We start from the raw sequence: 18,964 nt of genomic DNA, 5'->3' as shown, positions 1-18,964 counted from the left end.
GTTTGATAGGACTAAAACAGAATAAGAAATCTAATTGCTTCTCTGTGTTTTGTGCTGTTGCTTCAGTTGTTTCCATCCTACTTCCAGAATATTCTCTTTCAAGATGTTGCCCTTTCATATTGGATTTCCAAAGTTATAAAATTCCATTAACATTATCTGAAGAGCAACATTTATCAAATTTGGTTCTTTGCACATTAGAAAATGTTGAAGAATTGCAAGGAAGTTGCTGCAATTGTGCCACTGACCTAGCCTAGTGTGTTGAATTGTTATTAAATTATAAAAACCTTCATTTCTCTAGCATTTTTTTCTAGTTGGCTACAGAAAATTTTAATACCCTCATTCTTTTATTTTGTCCTTTTACTTTCTAGAAAAGGAGAATGCCAGATTTTAGCAGAACTAGATAAGCACTGAATTCTAGGAGTTTAAAAAAAAATCAATGTGAATCACTGGCAAAATGTTCAAGATTTAGCTGTAGCCACTTATCGCTGATGAATAGAAATATGCTTTTCTCCTCTTGGTGTTTTATTGTGTAATAAATGGTCAGATGGCAAAAATTTGTGAGTATAATAAAACCCGAGTATTCAGAGGCCCAGTATATCCACAGTCAGAGAATACTGACTACAAAGTAAACGTGTGGCACAGAATCTGTTACCTGCCATGGTAAAGGGTATCAAAGAGGACCTACTAATTTTCAAAGATTTACTTATTATGTAAAAATGAAAGTTAAATTCAGTAAATCACTTTATCACCATCTGAGTTCTGATGATGTATTGCTTAAATCTTGCAGCTTAAGACAACAGTCATTTTAGTAAATTTTTGTGGGTCAGGGACTTGGGAGAGCCTTGGCAGATGGGTTTCTGGTCTCACAGCTGCAGTGGGATGCAGGTCTTCCTGCAGGTCAGTTCAGATATGCTCTTCATGGTGCCTTCTAGTCTGGGCAGCTTCATAGAATGGAGGCCTTGGGGCAGTCAGACCACTTATGTGATCGCCACAGGTGTTTACTACTAGTATTCCAGTCAGCAAGGTGAAGGTTGCCTCACCTCTTCTGACTTAGCCCCAGATTACACACTGCGTAGTTCATTTGGTTACAGGTGAGGCACAAACCCAGCTAAGATCAAGGAGAGGCCATGCACTCCATCTTTTGATAGTGGAGTGACAGGATTCTAGAACATGTGGAACAGGCGATATTGTTATACTTTCAGAAAAGCAAGCTGCTGTGGTCTACCCTCTGACTGTAATAATTCACTTCCCTACCCCAGATGTAAAATATGGCTTGAGCATCCAAGACTTTGCACACGTCTTTCCCCCATTGTGGCATCAGACTCAGGTTCAAAGTCAAGGACCTTGCCATCTGATTGGGTCAAGATACATGCCACACCTGTGAATTGAAGAGGCAAATGATCTCTCCATATTACACCTAAAACATCATAAGGACAGGCATATCAACAGCCTCCCCAGGAGGGGAGGCACACTTGTCCATGGGAATTCTGGGATCTTGCCAGGTCCATACTGCCACTTCCTGTTCCGCTGTGCTCCGTGGCTCTTGTTTGCTCTTTAAGTCATCCTTCCTTGAGCTGGTGTTTTCACTGAGTAACCTTCTCAGAATCCTTCCTGCAAGTCAAAGCTTGAGGTTACAAAGGCACTTTTCCTGTTATACTCTTTCTTTTGGTTTAGCATGACAGTAATTTCATAGTACAAATATCTAAAAAAACTTTGTTGGTTTTCTGTGACTCTTAGTGAGTTCACTCCATTATGAAGAGTCGTGGGCACGTGATGCTTGTCTGCCTTGGACTCCCTGAGAGACTGCTGGGGGACAACATCCACAGATTATTAGAATCCTTATTACTTAATGCAGAGTTTCTGTAGTACATGGCTTAAGATCATTAGAAGGCCTTACATCTGTTTGAAAGTGGTCAAACAGATACACCCTGGATTAGATCCTTGCTCTGAAACCATTTTTTTTTTTAAATTTCAGACACATTTGACTTTTTTTTTTGCTTTTTTTATTTTATACATTTTTTACATCATTTTTCATTTATGCACAATGTATGCATTTTCATCTTGGTTATAGTTCCCATACGATTCCCACCCCCCTTGTTTTGACCCTACTTCCTCCTTCCCCACCCCCCCATAGTGTGTCTCTGGTTTATAGTTGCTTGTTGATTTTGATTTTCACTTTATTATAATTAGGTTTTTTCCTGGTCCCTTATTTAGGTTTTCTAAATTCCTGCTATAAGTGAGAACATCCAGTATTTTTCTTTATCTTTCTGGCTTATTTCGCTGAGCATGATCCCTTTCAGCTCCATCCATGTTGCTGCAAATTGCATGAGTTTATCTTTTTTGGTTGATGAGTAATATTCCATTGGGTGTAAGTACCACATCTTCTTGATCCAGCCATCTATTTTTGGGCATTTGGGTTGTTTCCATAGCTTAGCTATTGTAAATATTGCTGCTATAAATACAGGTGTGCAGGTGCCCTTTTGAATTAATGTTTCTGTGCCCTTTGGATAAATACCTAGGAGTGGAATTGCTGGATCATATGGAAGCTCCATCTTTAGCAGGTTGAGGAATCTCCACACACCTCTCCATAGTAGTTGGACCAGTTTGCACTCCCACCAGCAGTGCAGAAGAGTTCCTTTTTCTCCACATCCTCACCAACATTTGTTGTTGCTATTTTTTTTTTTAATATGTGCCATTTTCACTGGTGTAAGATGGTATCTCATTGTAGTTTTGATTTGCATTTCCCTGATTACAAGTGATGTTCAACATTTTTTCATATGCCTGTTGGCCATTTGCATTTCCTCTTTGGAGAAGTTTCTTTTCATCTCTTCTGCCCATTTTTGACTGGATTATTTACTTTGTTTTTGTTGAGTCTCATTAGTCCTTTGTAGATTTTTGTGATCAGTCCTTTATCATTAGTATTGTGTGTAAAAATTTTCTCCCAATTGGTGCGGTGTTTCTTTGTTTTGGTTAAGGTCTCTTTTGCTGTACAGAAGCTCTGAGGTGTATGTCATGTAGTGTTTCGCCTATATTTCCTTCTATATATTTTGTGGTGAAACCATTTCTTGATTTGAGAATTGTCTGATACCTGGAGAGGCTGGGATAGAGAAATAGTTTCATATTGAATTGTATGTCCTTCAACTCATCCTTCTGCTCACATTTTATATCATAGACAGGGAGCGGAACCTTGGTGTCACTTTAAGTATTCTCCCTGGTAATCTCTTTAGCTCGATCAGTGAGTTCATTAGGTCCATTTCTATTTCCCACTTCACCACATATGTCAGTGTTGCCAGGCTCTCTCTGTCAGTGCATAGCGGTGTTTTCCAGGCCTCTAGCTTCCAATAACAGTGTTTTCCTTTTTCATTAAGCCCTCACTGACAGCCTTTGTAAAACAATGATGCTTTCATTATCTTGTGCTGTTTTTGTGTGTCACAAATTAGGGTAGAGCTTCTCCTAACTCAGAGTCCTCATGTGTTGCTGTCAGAGTGGAGCTGTGAAGCACTTGTGGTAGGTCCCTGAACACCGAGGAAGCAAGTCTCTTTGCCACGGGGCTTCTGTGACTGTCGCCTGCTTTCAGTTACTCAGTTTTGGGGTGTGAATTCCATGCCAGTAGTAACTGGAAGTGTTTATAATACTTTTTTCTTTCTGGCCTTTAGTCACCCTTGGGGCCCTGTGTTCTGCTTTCAGGAATCCTAATTTGATCATTCCCTTTCTTCCCAGGCCTTCTCAAGAGGCACTGTCTGAATTCTAAGCCCTCTGACTTGGTGTGCCACAGAGGGTATGACCCACAGGGTGGATTTGTCTCACCGACACTTCAGTCCTTGTGCTCTACAGAGGAATCGTTTTTAACTCGATGTACTTGTTAACATTAAAAAGCAAGAGCATTCACACAAAAATACAAATGGTCTGCTTCATCAGAAGAACCAGAAGATCTGGCAGCACTGGGATTGACTTTAACAATTTTTGACAGGACATGCTCTTAACTTTTATATGCATAAAAAAAATCAGTTTCCTTATAACTTTTTTATAAGAAATGCTATCCAAGGCCACATTTATTAAATTGATTAACTTTGTGATATTCCCCCCCCCACGCTATGTTTGCTACACAAAAATCAATTAGTGCGTTGCTTTTAAAGGTGAAATTTGAGAGACTTTACAATGAATTTAAGACATTTGTCATTGTAAAGTAGTTATCCCCAGCAAAGACTACTGAATTAATGTTAAATATCTTTGTCTAATTTTATGTTTCCATGAGCTAAGTCCTAGCGTCAGTAGTGTGTTAGTAAACGTTGAAAACTCTGACAACGCTGGCAGGGGGAGCATAGATTCTCTTTTGTACTGTATTCCAGTTTCTGTTGCGCAGATACTGCTAACCTGGCCAGTCGTAAACTATCATAGAAATCCACTGTTGTGCAAATTTCTGAAGCTTTAATATTGGGCTCTCCTGAGCTGGTATGAGTCAGCTCCAGCATGGCAGATTTAAGGTAGACAAGACTGGAAAAGTATCAAGATGAGGCAAGGGGCAGGGCTGTAGAGCATTAACAGGGGTGTTGGAGATGAAGAACTGGAAATCGAAAAGGTCTTATCCACCAGAGCATTTGGAAAACAAGGGTAAGAGATGTTTCCAGAATAATCAGTTCAGATGCGAGAGGGGACATCAGGAGAATATGTGTTCACTCAAGAGAGAGGTGTTGTGTCTAGTGAACTTAAGACAGGAGTGTTTATGGTGAAGACAGAACAAAGAACAGTAGCAGATAGAGAAGGACAAGAGAGGTAGGAGAAAAATTATGAATAGATTTGGTGAGCTGTGAAGTACAAGAATGGGGCTCAGTTTTGAAGAGCATTGAATCACACAGTTTGAAATCATTAAATTTTAAAGAGATAGAGAGTACTTTTGACTTTGTGGGGATGGATAATAATTTGTATGTGATTACACAGTGAAGATGGATTGAGGATGTGAGGGCCCAGGAATTAGAGGCAATCTTTAGAAATGATGATAGTGAAAGGGAAGAATGATTGTTGAAGAAGTAGAATGTGAGCACCTCCAATTCCTGCTTTTGGTAGAAGTATAGGTGTATGGTAAGTGAAGTTCCTCAGGCTTTTATACCATTGGCCTCTGTGGCTATGACCTGCAGCCTTGTCTTGTTAATGTAGAAGGCGCATGGCGGTGGGGCACATGTGCTTGATTATGGACAACTGTGTGTGGATGTGTGCGCATGTGCGAGTGTGCACACCTGTGCCCAACAGGGGTATAAGGACAGCCGAATGACTACAAGAGGAAGAGACCACGAGAGAACGTGAGAGAGAGCGCCCCTAGAAAAGAGCATATAGAGATTCGCAGGGGCTCAAGTTGCAGTCTCACTGCTGGCTTGTTTCCCCTGCTTCCCATTAAAACCTGTGAAAATGATGCCAGGCGCTCCAAAATTCTTCAAATTGCTGGAACCCATGTTGAACCTACCTGGCCTGGGATGGTTGCAAAACAACAGGAGAGACTTAAACATGTTTATAATGGTTGTGGAGGAGCCTGGGCCTGGTGGTAATTGTCTTGAAGGAATAAGTGACTAGATAAAGGATGCACACAGCAGGTGGTGTTGGTCTTGTAAGAACAGGAATCCATTTTCTTTGCACAAGGAAATCAGGCTAAGGGGGGTGAGAGTGCAAAGAAATTAATTAGGAACAGAAGACTGGGGTGTAAGTTGGGTGGATTTGCTGCTCTTTCGTAGCAGGTGACGTTATTTGAAGTGATGTGCTGGGTGAGGTGGGACAAGCTTTTAGCAGCAGTAACAGACTGGCAAGAGAACTGAGGTGAGGCACATCCCTAAACTGTCACTCTGTGGTGTGAATCTGAGTTGGTTGTTTTACTCCCTTTGCCTCAGTTTTCCCTCTGAAAAAATGGGGTAATAAAAATGATTCTCTGCTTGAAAAATTAAATTAGTTAAGACAGCTAACGTGCACAGAGTGTAGTGACTATCAGTGCATAAATAACAGTTGCTGTTATGGGCTGGGAAGAGGGAATAGCCTAACAATGAGGAAAATTTCCAGCACAGCAGCTCTCAAACTTGTATTAGAATGTGAATCACCTGGTGACCTTGTTAGACAGACAGTTCTGATTTAAAAGCAGGTCAGGGTGGGACAGAGATTTAGCATTTCTAACAAGTGCCCAGATGATGGATGCTGTTGCTGCTGGTCCAGCGACCACACTCTGAGTGGCAGGACTATGGCAGCACCGATGCCCCAGTGAGGAGTGGCCAGTGGTGATCTGTCACGGCACCAGGCAGCCTGGCCTTTTGGGCCCAGCATGTCTATCTGGGCTGAGGGCGTGACTTTCCTCCAGGTGTGGCTTAGAAGAGAGAGGAACGTGGGGTGTGGTGTACTAATATTGCAGCATCAAAAGAGTCAGCTGTGGGTTCCAGGCTTTTCTGTAATGGAAGTGAAGCCACGAGAAACGGATAGAAGAAGCCAGACAGAGAAGACCTAGGTTGGAGCACACGCCTCGGACCGACAGTAAGTGTGGGAATGGAGCTGCCAAGGCAGATGGCGGTCACAGTGGTCAATGCCAGGGTGCGAGATATTTACATCAAAAACCTTAGTGAGTCAAATTTTGTTAGTTTTTGATGATTTAGAAGGCTTTTTGATTGCTTGGCAGTACCTCAAGGATGTTATAAATAGCAATTGATTAGAAACATTTTTTATGCTTCTGGTCAGTGGCATGCCTGCTCAGAGATAAAAGTTGCTGGGTGTTGCTTTCTGCCAGTGTGCCCTTGCTGGACAGACGTGAGATGGGTAGGCTCCCCGGGTCATTCTAGTTCAGGCTGCAGTCTGACTGGCGATATCTTCAAGTAGAGAAGTGGAAGTGGCGTGCAGGATTCCCAGTGATGCAGAAAGCTTTTCCAGAGAAATTCTGAAATCCCATTTCGTGAGAAACAAGCGTGGCCGTGGAAGAAGTTGGTGGGTGCCTTGGAAGGAGGGGGCATGCAGGATTGGACAAATACTACTAAATCTTGGTCAGTATGTATTTGAGTCACGCCCATCCTTTGTTCAGAAGTGTGTTAGAGAAATAGACTTTAATTTCTAACATCTAACAGCTTATGTAGAAAGCTCCTTCTTCGGCTCCCTTACACTCCTCACGTCCTCCTTCCTGTCCGGGTGGGTGTTGGGGCCCGATGGGAATCTGAAATGTTCTGCAGAGGTCCTGGGTCCTGATGCTTGGGGAGGGCTCCTGCTCAGAGGGGCCCTGCTGAGAGGTAGATGGCTCCAGGCACTATTTTCCTCTCCCTGCTTGCTCTTGGCTGCTTTCTCCTAACTCTGCCTCGCACATTCACTCCTCCCTTTCCTGCCCACCAGAACTGGCCATGGAGGAGCCTCGTTACTGTCGGTCTGAGCCTAACTTCATACGGAATCAGAATTTAGGTTCATTTCTTTAATGAAAGATGCTGTTTTGAGAAGGGAAGAAAATATTACTCTACTTTTCAGAGATATGGTATTAACAGAACTGTTCAATTGTATTTTATCCCAAGTCTTGGGAATAAATTGCTGAATGTAAAACTTTGTCTAACCTCACTGTTGCCAGCTCTGACCTGAGGAATTTGTGGGTTTATGACTACCTCTCTTGCTTAAGTTGAGCTCATTTCTCCGAGAAACAATGCATTTATTTTTTTTAAGCCCCAACAGAAAATAGCGAATAAAATTCATTCTCTCACCTTTTGGCTTTACTAAGTGGGCAAATCATTTCGTAGAACAAGAGCAATATAACAGTAATGCAGTCAGAGTTCTGAGGGTGTGTCACCTCTATTCTCCTCATTGGAGGAGATGGGGCAGAGAGAAGCTTTTACACATCTTTTTTGAGATTTTACTGTGTACAGTACTCTTCAGTTCCTACCTTAGAACCCCATTTTTTAAGCAATGTGAAATTTAGTTGCCTTGACCCTAAACAGAAGTTGTTTCCTGTCATCCCTAAAGCGCCCTGCAAGTATTTGACTTGGTAAGATTGCTTTCAGGTCTCTTCAGTAGAGGTCAGTGTCACATGAAGTACACCAGTGAAACCTGGGTTTCACATTATTCTGCAAATCTTTTCCTTCTAGTAAACTGAGAGGACATTCTTAACAAACTTGTTTTTTTATTCCTGTTGCATTGAAATTGAATCAAGGAAGCCTGATTCAAAATGGGGCCGGGAAGCTCAGAATGGGGGGATCTCAAACACCTGCCACTCCTTAAAACTGACAGGCAACCTTCTCCTCCTGGCCACAAGCTGCCCCCAGCTTGCAATCAGAGAAGCTACCACAAACCTCAAACTCTGAATCAACTTGTATTCTAAACAGCCTTTCTGGTTTCCTTCTGAAGCCTAACAAAAGCCTGCCTTCCACCTGCCTCCTTGACCTTGCCATAGTTCACTTGTCCCAGATTGCAATCCTTTTGCTATACCCAAATAAACTGAATTTGACTAGCTGAAAACCTTATTCTTCATTTCAAGGTTGGCACTGTTACACCAGTACACTCACTACCCGACATAGATTTTTGAATGTCCTTTGTCTTACTTTGGTTGACATTTATACATTTATTTGTTCAGCCAACATTTATTGCTTCAAGGTCCATCCCACCTTTTATTTCAATATCCGGGGCTATAATCCTGGACATTTTGCTTTATCTTTCTCTTTCAGCAAATAAAATTGAGAGAGGCAGCTAGGATTCTAAAATAAAATAGAAATGGAAGAAGATGACCATTTTATTGTCTGTAGTTGGATATTGCGTATAGAAACAAAGCTGACAGATCTTGTAAACATAGAGTGAGAGGGAAAAGGACATAAACTAAATTTTAGGGTGTGAATCTGTACTGTCTATTTTCAAAAAGGAAAAATTTCCTTAGTGTAATCTCCTGGGACGAGTACTTGAAGAATACTAATTCATCACCTGTACTTGGTTTCTACAATTTCAGTAAAGGTACAGTTTTGTTTCTGATACTCATTTTTCTTGGTTTCTCACATTCTCGTGAAAAGTATGTTTTGTAATAGATATTGATTTAAATGTTTTCTTTTTAAAATATAGTCATTAACAGATTTTCCTCTGTTGCTTATCACTGTGATTAGCGTTGCTTAAAAAAATTGTGTCAACAGATTATTTTCTTTTATCCACTTCTTTGTAGTTTTAAAATGCACAATCTGTTCTGAAAATCCTGACATGCAGTTCAGTGTTTTTGTCTTTGGTGCTTTGCCATTAATATCACTATCATTAACCCCTGTGCCTCCAGGGCCCGGTTCTTGTATGCAAAAATTAATAAATGTTTTTTAAAAAAATCACTATCATTAGAGTAGGAATTTCCAGTGACTCAATGCAGTCGGAGGAAATATCTTATACCAAACACAGAGGGATTTACAAAGTGCTAAGTGTTTTGAAGGTGAATTAGTTAACAAAATGTTATTTTGGAGTAGAGAAAAATTTATTTTGAATTGAACCTGTTTGCAATTATGCAAGAATTTTTCCTTTTTAAATTTTCATGTTGGAGCTAGAATATTCTAGACAAGGAGTCAAACTTTTACAGGTTCCACATGGTAATGCAGTAATTCAGATATCAAACCCAACCTTGAGCCTGTGTTGTTCATGACTTTACACCGATCTGACATTGTAAACACTGACTTTACACTTAAATGTTCTGTCCTTTCCCTTGGGGTTAACAGGGCTCCTATGAGATAACTACATAGTCTTGATTATGGAAAATAGTCTTTGTTCATATTGTAATCTTTTAGCGACCTCACAGGACATTTCTAGACATTTCTTTTCCAGTAATTCAGTGGCATAAGAAGACTCGCACTTGAATGGGAATCTGAAGGCTTTGTTCCTTGACTTATTTTAGTCCTTACTGTTGTGTGCTCTTAAGCTCCTTCTGGAACTCTAATTTATACTAATTTCTAAGGTTGCTTTCCACTTGAAGTTTTTCTGAATCAGTGGGTCATTGGCAGTTATAGTCACATCATTGCTTTAATTGCATTTCAGTACATTTTTCTTTTTTAGGAAATTTACTTTGGTCAGAGGCTCATTCTCAGTCATCCTCTTAAAAGTTTTGCTTTTTCAACCACGCAGACATTTGGAAAGCACGCTCCATGGCTTATACCTCTACCCTAGTTAAAAAAATACGTTCAAGTAATGGCACATGACTGATGACCTATTTACATTATCTGGCAAAGATGGTGATTGTCTTGCTGTATTCCTAGCAATCTCACAAGTCTCATAAATACTGCAAGTTATTTTCATAAGGACATTCTTATGCTGCTTATTTTGTTCAAGGAGGTTGATCAAAATATGGGAAAACAAGCAGGATGCCAGGCTCTGAAAAAGAGCAAGGTTGCGACAGAAGGGTATTTAAGTTTTTTTACTTAGATCACTGATACCTCAAGTCTGGTATGCCTCATTAGCTGCCTGGTTCCCCTGTCTTCCCTCAATCAGCAGTCTGCTGCTTGTGTGAATTTCCTGGGGCAGTTTTGAAGCCTACCATGTGGCCTTTTATGTGTAGTAATTAATAAAGTGTTAACTGAAGCAAAAGTGAAAAATGAGCCTGATACCTAATGGCTTGTGTGTGTGGTGCTGTTCCAAGATATTTTGTTTTAAATGTGTTTCGGAATCTACAGCAAAAACCTGGTATGTCTGGGAAGAGGGCAAGTGTAGAAATCTGGTGGCCTTGCAATCTTTGGGGATAGCAACTGCTAGGTATCCCTAAATTTATAATCATTTAAATTATAACCCATCAGCAGTGCCAGCAAACACTGTTTATGTTCAACTAGTGAAGAATTGGGTGGGTTTGTTTTGATTCAGGTAAGAAGAGTTCCTGGGTCAAGTGGTCACCTTCATAAAACTGAGGACGGTGACTGGGAGTGGAGTGACGACGAAATGGATGAAAAGAGTGAAGAAGGGAAAGCAGCCTTTTCACAAGAAAAGGTAAGTGACATTGATTAACTAATCCTGTGTGAATTTTATTGTTATGGTGTGCTTCTATGTGTGCATTAATGGATATATGATTATTTTACAGTCACGAAGAGTGAAAGAAGAAAATCCAGAGGTGAGTGGTGGTAATTTGCCACTTTATCCCCTTCTCCCCTTTGTGGTATCAGTCTGATCCATTTAGGAAAGAAACTTCAAAATTTGGTTCTCATGGAGCAGGAAAGAAGAGAAGGTACATAGTCATTGTAGGTCCTGATTCTGAGTTACGTTGAGCTGTATAAATGGGGCAAATTATTTTCTGAGCCTCATTTTCTTCCTTCAAATGGGTACACAAATGTTGCTATTGAGCACTGATAAAATCATGTTCATAAAGCATTCGGGCACAGAGTATTCAGTTATTTTAACTCTTCGTATTACTGTCATTTAGAAAACATAGTAGGCATATAGGCAAAATTTTTTACCTAGATTTTTTTTAAAAGATTTATTTATCTATACAAGTACTAGGTATAGTCAGAAGTGCGGGAGGGTGAGAGAATTCACCAGAGCCAGAGTGGGGAGCAGAACAGGCAGACTGATGAAATACACTGCTGAGGGGAACAGCGGGTGCGGCAGGAGAGATCTGTTCCGCCATGTGGGACCCTCGCCGGCGGCCAGGGATCGAACTGGCGCTGCAGAGGCTGCGGGCAGCTTAGCAGCCCAGCGCTCAACTGCTGTGCCACCAGGGGAGGCCCTAGATTTTTAATTTAAAATAAAGCAAGATATTAAAATGGTTAGAAACTCTAGTTGAATCTGTTAGTCTTGATTTTTAAATCTCTTGGTAACTTAGGTCAGGAACTCTCTTATCAGCTTCCCCTTTAGAACTGTTCACCTATTGATTAGCTTTCCTTCCTCCATCTGTTAAATTATCCTAATGCCTAATGACGAGTATAGTTCAAAGTACTTGCTAATTCTCACAGCAGAAATTTGAGCATATTTAAATAACTGAAAATATTTTACAGTAATGAACGTGCACCTTGATACATTCTCATTAAGAAAAAACAAGACTTTAGGTTACAGATGATATGTAGCCCAACTATTTTTTTAAATACATTTCCTTTTGATAAATGGACTAAATCTAATCAGTCCATTTTAATTGATACTAGCCAGCTGGTCCTTTCAAGAGCCACATACCCCTCTTGTTATTCTTCTGCCCTCTCCTCTATTTTGATCCTTCATGCCACACTGATAGGCTTTTCTGAGGGAATTTTCAATCTTGCCTGCCTTCTATGGGTAATTCTGCTTCAGATCCTATTCCTTCTATGTTTATCATATGAATCTAATCTTGCCATTTCTTACATAGCACAAGCTTTGGTCAAGGGAATTATCCCTCTGTTAGAAGTGATGAACTCCACAGTAATCATGTTGGCTGTACAGCTGTCCTGCTGGGCTTTTAGAATGATCTTAACCAAGTCTCATGAACTCTGCCCTCTTCTTGCCCACTTTACTATTTCAGCTAAAATACAGAGTCAAGGTTTTTAAAATCTATTTCTTAGAGTATCTGTAACTGAAAACATTCTGCTTATAAATAGGCCAAATAATGTAAGTCCAATAGCATCATTGACTCTAAAATAATTTATTGTTTCACAACAGAATGATCCCTGTATTACTTGTATAGACTGATACAGGTCTTTCCCCATAAGGACCTAAGTTTATTGTGACAGTATCTAATTGCTTTGATTGGCTTTTTGGATAATAGGTGTTTGGTTTTGTTTTTTTTTTTAAGCAGTATATTCTGCATAGACAGGAAAGAGTAATGTCAGCTGATCATCAAGCGTCACTATGACTTTCTTGAGTAGGATTTCAAGATCTTGGGCAATTGACTGTATCTAGACTCATATGCTTTTCCAGTGGCATATGTCTGTTCCCTTACTGTTTTATAATTAAAGAAGCATACAGATAGGTTGCTTAATCTTTCCACATTTGTTGCTGTAGATCTACCTTTCAATATTTAACTGTTGTATAGTATTACAATAGGATGGCTTGAGGTGGTTTTTTTTTAAACCATTTCCTTCTTGGTGAGCATTTAGGTTGCTATACAGACTGCATCCCATTAACATTTTTGGATGACATTTTCAAGCACACATATGCAAGTGAAGTATAGGTACATAGAATTGTGATTGCTTTGTCTGAAATGTCTGGTGACTTTGAATTTTTATAGCTGCTGTCAAAAGTGGTACCACTTTAAATATCTTAGTTTTATTTGTCGATTATGCTGCCATAAAGCTGGGCGGGGGGGAGGACTACCAGCATCTACACAGTCTCTGACAGTGTACCTTAGTACCTTTAAACATCTTTGAGGAAGAAAGTGCTTTTCTGTGCCAAAGGCACATTTAAATGCCAGAATGTTTACATTTTAATAAGCTTTTCAATAATGGTTGTCATTTAAATTACAGTTCAGTTATTTACCTGACTATAAGCCACAAGAGACTAGGATGGTATTCATGTCTGTATTCACTTTACAGCTAATAGACATTCTGTACATGTTTGTTAGCAACATGAATACCCACACTCTGAAATAACAGACTTTAAACAAGTGTGTGAATAGGCATATCATATTTATGATTGTCTCAGAAGTGGCGTTGTGGGGAGGAAATCAGAAAATGTTATGTAATTGAGGCGAGGTTCAGAAAAGAGCTTAGTAGTTCCAAGTTTGGACAAAGTAAGATGCCACAATACAGGAGAGGGGTATTTTAGAAATGCTTTCTTTGTGAGAGGCCATTGGCATCCTGGGAAATATAAGGCACAAAGTCCAGGTATTACAACATTAGTTGGAGAAGAATGAGAAAGTCACTGTGGGGTATAGGTCAGTGGCACTCTGCATGTGCCTGGACTGGGCCATATTTGGAGATCCTCGTAAGTCCAAAAGAAATTCAACGGTAAAGGTTTCACCACTTATCTTGAGCATCCTAGCCAAAGCAATTGAGAAATTGGTGCTGTGTTCCTAAACTGATTGTTTTAGAAATAGCCTTACAAGGTACTAGTCACCCACAATTAACAATCTGTAACATATCATTTATTATCTTATCACACTTGGATGGTGGAGATTAAAGGTTGATAATGTAATGATACTATTAATAATACAGTTAGTTAACTGAAAATTATTTACTATGTGCTTAATTTCTACATGGAGCTGCCTTTGGCACCATGGTATTATTGGGATCATACAAAAGTAGAGCCTGCTCTCTAGAAATTTCTCATGTCATCGTGGTGGTACTTGTAAGGACTGACGTCCTTTGGTAGTTTTCTAGATTACATAGCATCTTCATTTATATAAAACCTTTCAGCTAGTATCCCAATATTGATCTTTTTGACAAGTGATTAGGAGAAATCTTTTTTTTCCAGACTTAAAATAATGTACATTTTTAAACATTTTGGTCAGTTTTGTTTTATATCCTAATTTTCTATTCGAAAATAAAATTGACTATATTCATTTAACAGAAGAAGACATTTGCTAAGACTTCTATTAAACATTGTTTTTACAGCAGCCCCTGTATTTGGTGACATGAAAAAAAAAAATAATAAGGTTTGCATCCTGGCTCCACATCAGAAAAACTGAAAGCTGTAAAAATGTGGATGGTTTGGTAGTTAGGAGTGATGTCCAGGTTACCTTTTAGAAAGCTGCTCACGTGGTTGTGATACGTGGCTAGAATCAAGGGAACTGACTCAGACAACCACAAGTCATCCTGAATCCAAATGTCCAGTCTAAAATCCAGGACGATTGTGTGCTCAAAATTTCTGAAGATTTGTTTTAAATACCTATCAGTTGTCTCAAAAAATAAAGACATTTCATAACCCTTGGAAATGTTGTTCAGACTTAATCAAGTCAGGGCCACTTAGGCCTTAAAGGTGGATTGAAGAATTTTGTTAGTCTAGGCTAATTGTTTAAATGTTTCTGTTCCCCAACTCTGAGAATTTGTTCTGAGAAAATACATTTATTGTGAATTTAGATGGAGTTCGTTTTACTAGCGATTAGATACAATGTGAAAGCTAAATTTATTGCTTATGTGACTCATTGCTGTTGTCTGCTGATTGCCCCAAATGCCTTTAACTTTTAAAATTTATCGCTGATGACATGAATTGTGTTTTCCAAATGTCTGTCAGCTCTCGGACATTTGTTTTATAGATGGAGAGAGATTTGATACTGCCCCCTAAGTTTATTACACTTAGCTTTAGTATCACAGGTGATTTTATAGAATTTTATGATAACACTTTCTAAAAGGTGTTCTTATTGGAGATGACTGGCATTCTGACTAGTTGTGATAAAAGTTAGATTTGTGATCCAAATTCTTCCGTATTTCTGAAAATAAACCTTTTATTTTGGAATAATATTAAATTGACTTGAGAGTTGTAAAGATAGTACGGACTCTGCATTCATTTGTCATAACTGGGGAGCCAGGGATGCTGCATTAGTACCAGCTAAACACCAATGTATTTGTGTTTCACTAGTTTGTCCAGTGACTAACAACCTTTTTCTGTTCTAAGATCCAATCTGTAATAACATGTTACATTTAGCTACAGTGTTCTTAAAAATAGAAAATGAGAAGATTAGGCAGAGCTCTGTAAAAATTGGAAAGCAGAAGCTGTCCTTTTCTTCTATCCATTTTGAGATATTTTCCTCTTTTGCACTATCCCAGGGCTCCAGTATGGCATATTTCCAGGATGGTGTCCAACATTATTTTTTTTCTGCCCCTTATATCCATGCACCCATTCTCTGATTTCCTTCTTACAGTAAACTGTTTCAAAGGGGGAAAAAATCACCAAGAGTAAGGGAAGGGGACAGGAGATGGATGCTCCCTAGAGGAAAAATTGCTGTCGCCTCTAATAAATGCCATTAGGTTCTCAGGTTATAGAGTTCTGTGACTAGAAGTAGGATGTACTGTAAGTACTGATGTGCCTTTGGTTGTACCTCCAACCTTAATACTGAGGAAGCAGCTGAAAGATCCTGTATATCATTTGGTGTAGGCCCAAGCCCCTTCACTGATTAATGAATATAGGTAGTTTGTTCTGCTCATTTTTCTGCCAACATTTTACTATGAAATTTTTCAAAAATACAGCAACATTGAAAGCATCTTATAGTGAATATTCACATACCTATCAGCTAGATCCTACCATTAGGGCCTTTGCCTAACATTAGGGTCCTGCCATTAGGATGCATTGTTTTATCACACACATGCTCATCTGTTCATTCCTCAGCCCATCTTCACTTTTTTGATGCATTTAAAATAAATTACAGGCAATACATTTCCCCCTGCTTCATTACTAACATAGTTATTTGGGGGGAAGAACTGAGTAAGAATTGCATGCTTTTAGTTTTTAGAAAAGTCTTGCCACAAAGAATTTCTGATGACTTCTGATTGTTTTAAAATTGGTAGTAAGTTTAGAAATAGGAACTCCATTTCATTCTTTTAATTGCTGTTGTCCTTTGAGTTGTTTTCATCTTTCCAACTTAGTTCCAAGATACAATCCACAAAATTAGGACTGGAAGCACAATATTTTGGGTATCACATTAGGGTTGTTTTCAACTTTGAGAGAAAAATATAACCTATCACTCTGGCATTTCTTTTGGGGAACTGTTTATTAAAAATCCAAGTAACCTAATATATTTTTGAAATCTGCCGAAGAAATTATTGAATAATGATCAGGCAGGTTTTACTAATCCTAACATCCTTTTGTTAGGTGGTTCTTTAGATGAAATATGCAACAAGGAAAAATGATCCTATGGCATATTTTGATAATCAAATTTAAAATATCAAAAAATACTTTCCTTAGCTGAGTGGTTCACTCAGAACATACTTGTTAAAGATAAGATGCTCTCATCCACTTCCATGAAATTCTGAATCATAGGTTGGGTTGGGGCCCAGTGATTCCAATGCAGATTGCTAAAGGACCACACTTTGGGAAAGGCTGCAATAAAAATTACATGAGTTATTTTGATTTTTTTACTCTGATAATTGGGATTTAGTGTAACCACACTGATCTCACTTTGGTTTTCTTAAATGCTTTCATGGTGACTCTCTTCACAGATGGTGGTGAATGCCAGCAACATACCCGAGCAAATACAGTCCCTTTCTGTGCAAGACTCTCAGGTACGGTTTTCTGCCAGTCATTTTATGTGTGAGATGCTTTGCAGACAGATTTTTAGAAAAACCAACAGTTTAGCAAGATAGACAATTTCAGGGTAGTGCTTCCAAATCAGGGGCTTGTAAACTCTCTCCTTTTTTTTTAAATAGGTATGGAGAAAAAGAGTACTGTTTATATTGACCGTGATTTTCAGGACCTCCAACCTTTAAATGATAGGTTCAATAGCAAGAATTGATTACTAGACTGTTTCTGAAATTGCTGGTACTGTGTGAAATAAGAAAAGGAAAGAAAATTAGTTTCTGTTCTGTTAGATTCTAGCCACAAAACATTGTCATTAATTGATACTTGTTTTTTTTTTTTTTTTTGCTCATGGTTGGATTTCTGTAACCCCTTTTCATAATTCTTTTATCATTGAATTTTATGGACGGATTTATCTCTACAACTTGGCTTGTAAAAAATAATAGTCTATGACTGTGAAATATATTTATGTTAAGTTATATGACAGAAGATGTGTGCGGTCAATCATGTTAGGTGGTAATTAAAGATGCTGAACCATTCAGAGGAGGGGTGTGTGAACATCAAACTATAGTGCAGCAGGCCCCATTCTGACTATGGTGAATAATTAATAGGCAAAACCTTTGCTCACAAAGTGGCTATACAATGGAGTGTCACCAACCTTGGAATCATAATCTGTTTTCAAAATCTGCATATTCCATTCATATTTGCTTCTCGTCTACTGATCCATAGTTTATGAACCAGCTGTCTACCAAAGACATGGTTAGATTGACAGGATTTTATGGTTGCAGGAAGTATATTTGAGGTATGAGGGCAGATAATTAGTCCTTGGCACTTATTTTATAGTTAAGGAAGCAAAAAATTGCAATGGTTAAGTGACTGACCCCAGGCCATGCAAATGGTTACAAGCAGAGCCATGCTTCAGTTTAGATTTTTTACTCTATGTAGAGCAACTCTGGAAGACTCCTTGAGATAAACTGTAGGGATTGGTTGAATAACAAAAGAAAAATTAAGGATAATTAGTTAGAAGGCAAAGAGAGTAAAGGAAACAGGGAAGGGGATTTAGATAACAGTATATAACATGCTGTTTATGCAGTAAATTTTGAGGCAGATATTGCTATTTTATAAATGAGAAAATCGATTCAAAGAATGACTTGACTATGGTTGTGTTGCTGGTCAGTAGTAGAGCCAATATTTGACCTGAAATATCCCTTATTTCTCCAACCCAATGGAAAAATCTGCATATCTCCAGAGATTTGTAGTAGTATTGAGGGGCTTTGAGGTAGAAGCTTTCATGGTTGATCTATACTCAAGGAAATAGACTCTAGGTGAGAAAGGTAGGAAGGTAAACAATGGCCTGATCCTCTGGGTTCTACCTACCTTCATAGCTTGAGGTTTAAGGTGCTAATCTTTGTGCATTCCCAAAGCCTGGTGGGTATAGTCCATGGCTTAAGTTGCAAGGTACCCCTCTGGATAACTGACCCATCTCTGAATTTAGTGCAACTTACCAATTGTTCATAGTGCCCATGTTATGACTAAGGCTTTCTATATGGAATATGTGAAATATTTGTATCCACAATTGTGATGGAAATTAGGCATCATTCCATCTTTCATACAAAGGTATTATGAGATCAAAGGAAACCTGCATGTGTAAAGACCTAATTTGAAATTTCCATAAAAGACCGTATGAGTCAAGGATTATCATGATTTTATTCCTTTGTTTCCCAGTAAAGTTTATAACCCTGTTTGCTGTTTTGTTTTTGAAGGGCCTACCCAATGCTAGTGAAGACTACAGAGAAGCTTCTTGTGCTGTGAACCTCGTTTTAAGATTAAGGTAAATAATATTATTTATTTTGTTATCGCTTTTTATATCTTACAATATTCTGAGTCTCCTTCATTA

At 38.9% G+C, this 18,964-nt stretch overlaps 1 protein-coding gene across 1 annotated transcript in view; it reads left to right on the top strand.

Annotated features, from left to right (window-relative positions):
- The window catches only part of STK39 (serine/threonine kinase 39), a gene marked incomplete at both ends in the record, with an annotated part of 274,858 nt that overhangs the window by 144,851 nt on the left and 111,043 nt on the right, over positions 1–18,964 (top strand). Inside the window, 6 exon segments of the mRNA XM_084231279.1 lie at positions 10,282–10,291; positions 10,294–10,349; positions 10,804–10,926; positions 11,018–11,047; positions 16,992–17,054; positions 18,831–18,898. Coding sequence (XP_084087405.1) covers positions 10,282–10,291; positions 10,294–10,349; positions 10,804–10,926; positions 11,018–11,047; positions 16,992–17,054; positions 18,831–18,898 — 350 coding nt within the window.

The sequence above is a fragment of the Talpa europaea genome (genome assembly GCF_964194135.1).
Source record: "Talpa europaea genome assembly, chromosome: 1".
In the NCBI taxonomy this organism is placed as follows: Eukaryota; Metazoa; Chordata; class Mammalia; order Eulipotyphla; family Talpidae; genus Talpa; species Talpa europaea.
This window is presented reverse-complemented; position numbering and strand designations above follow the sequence as displayed.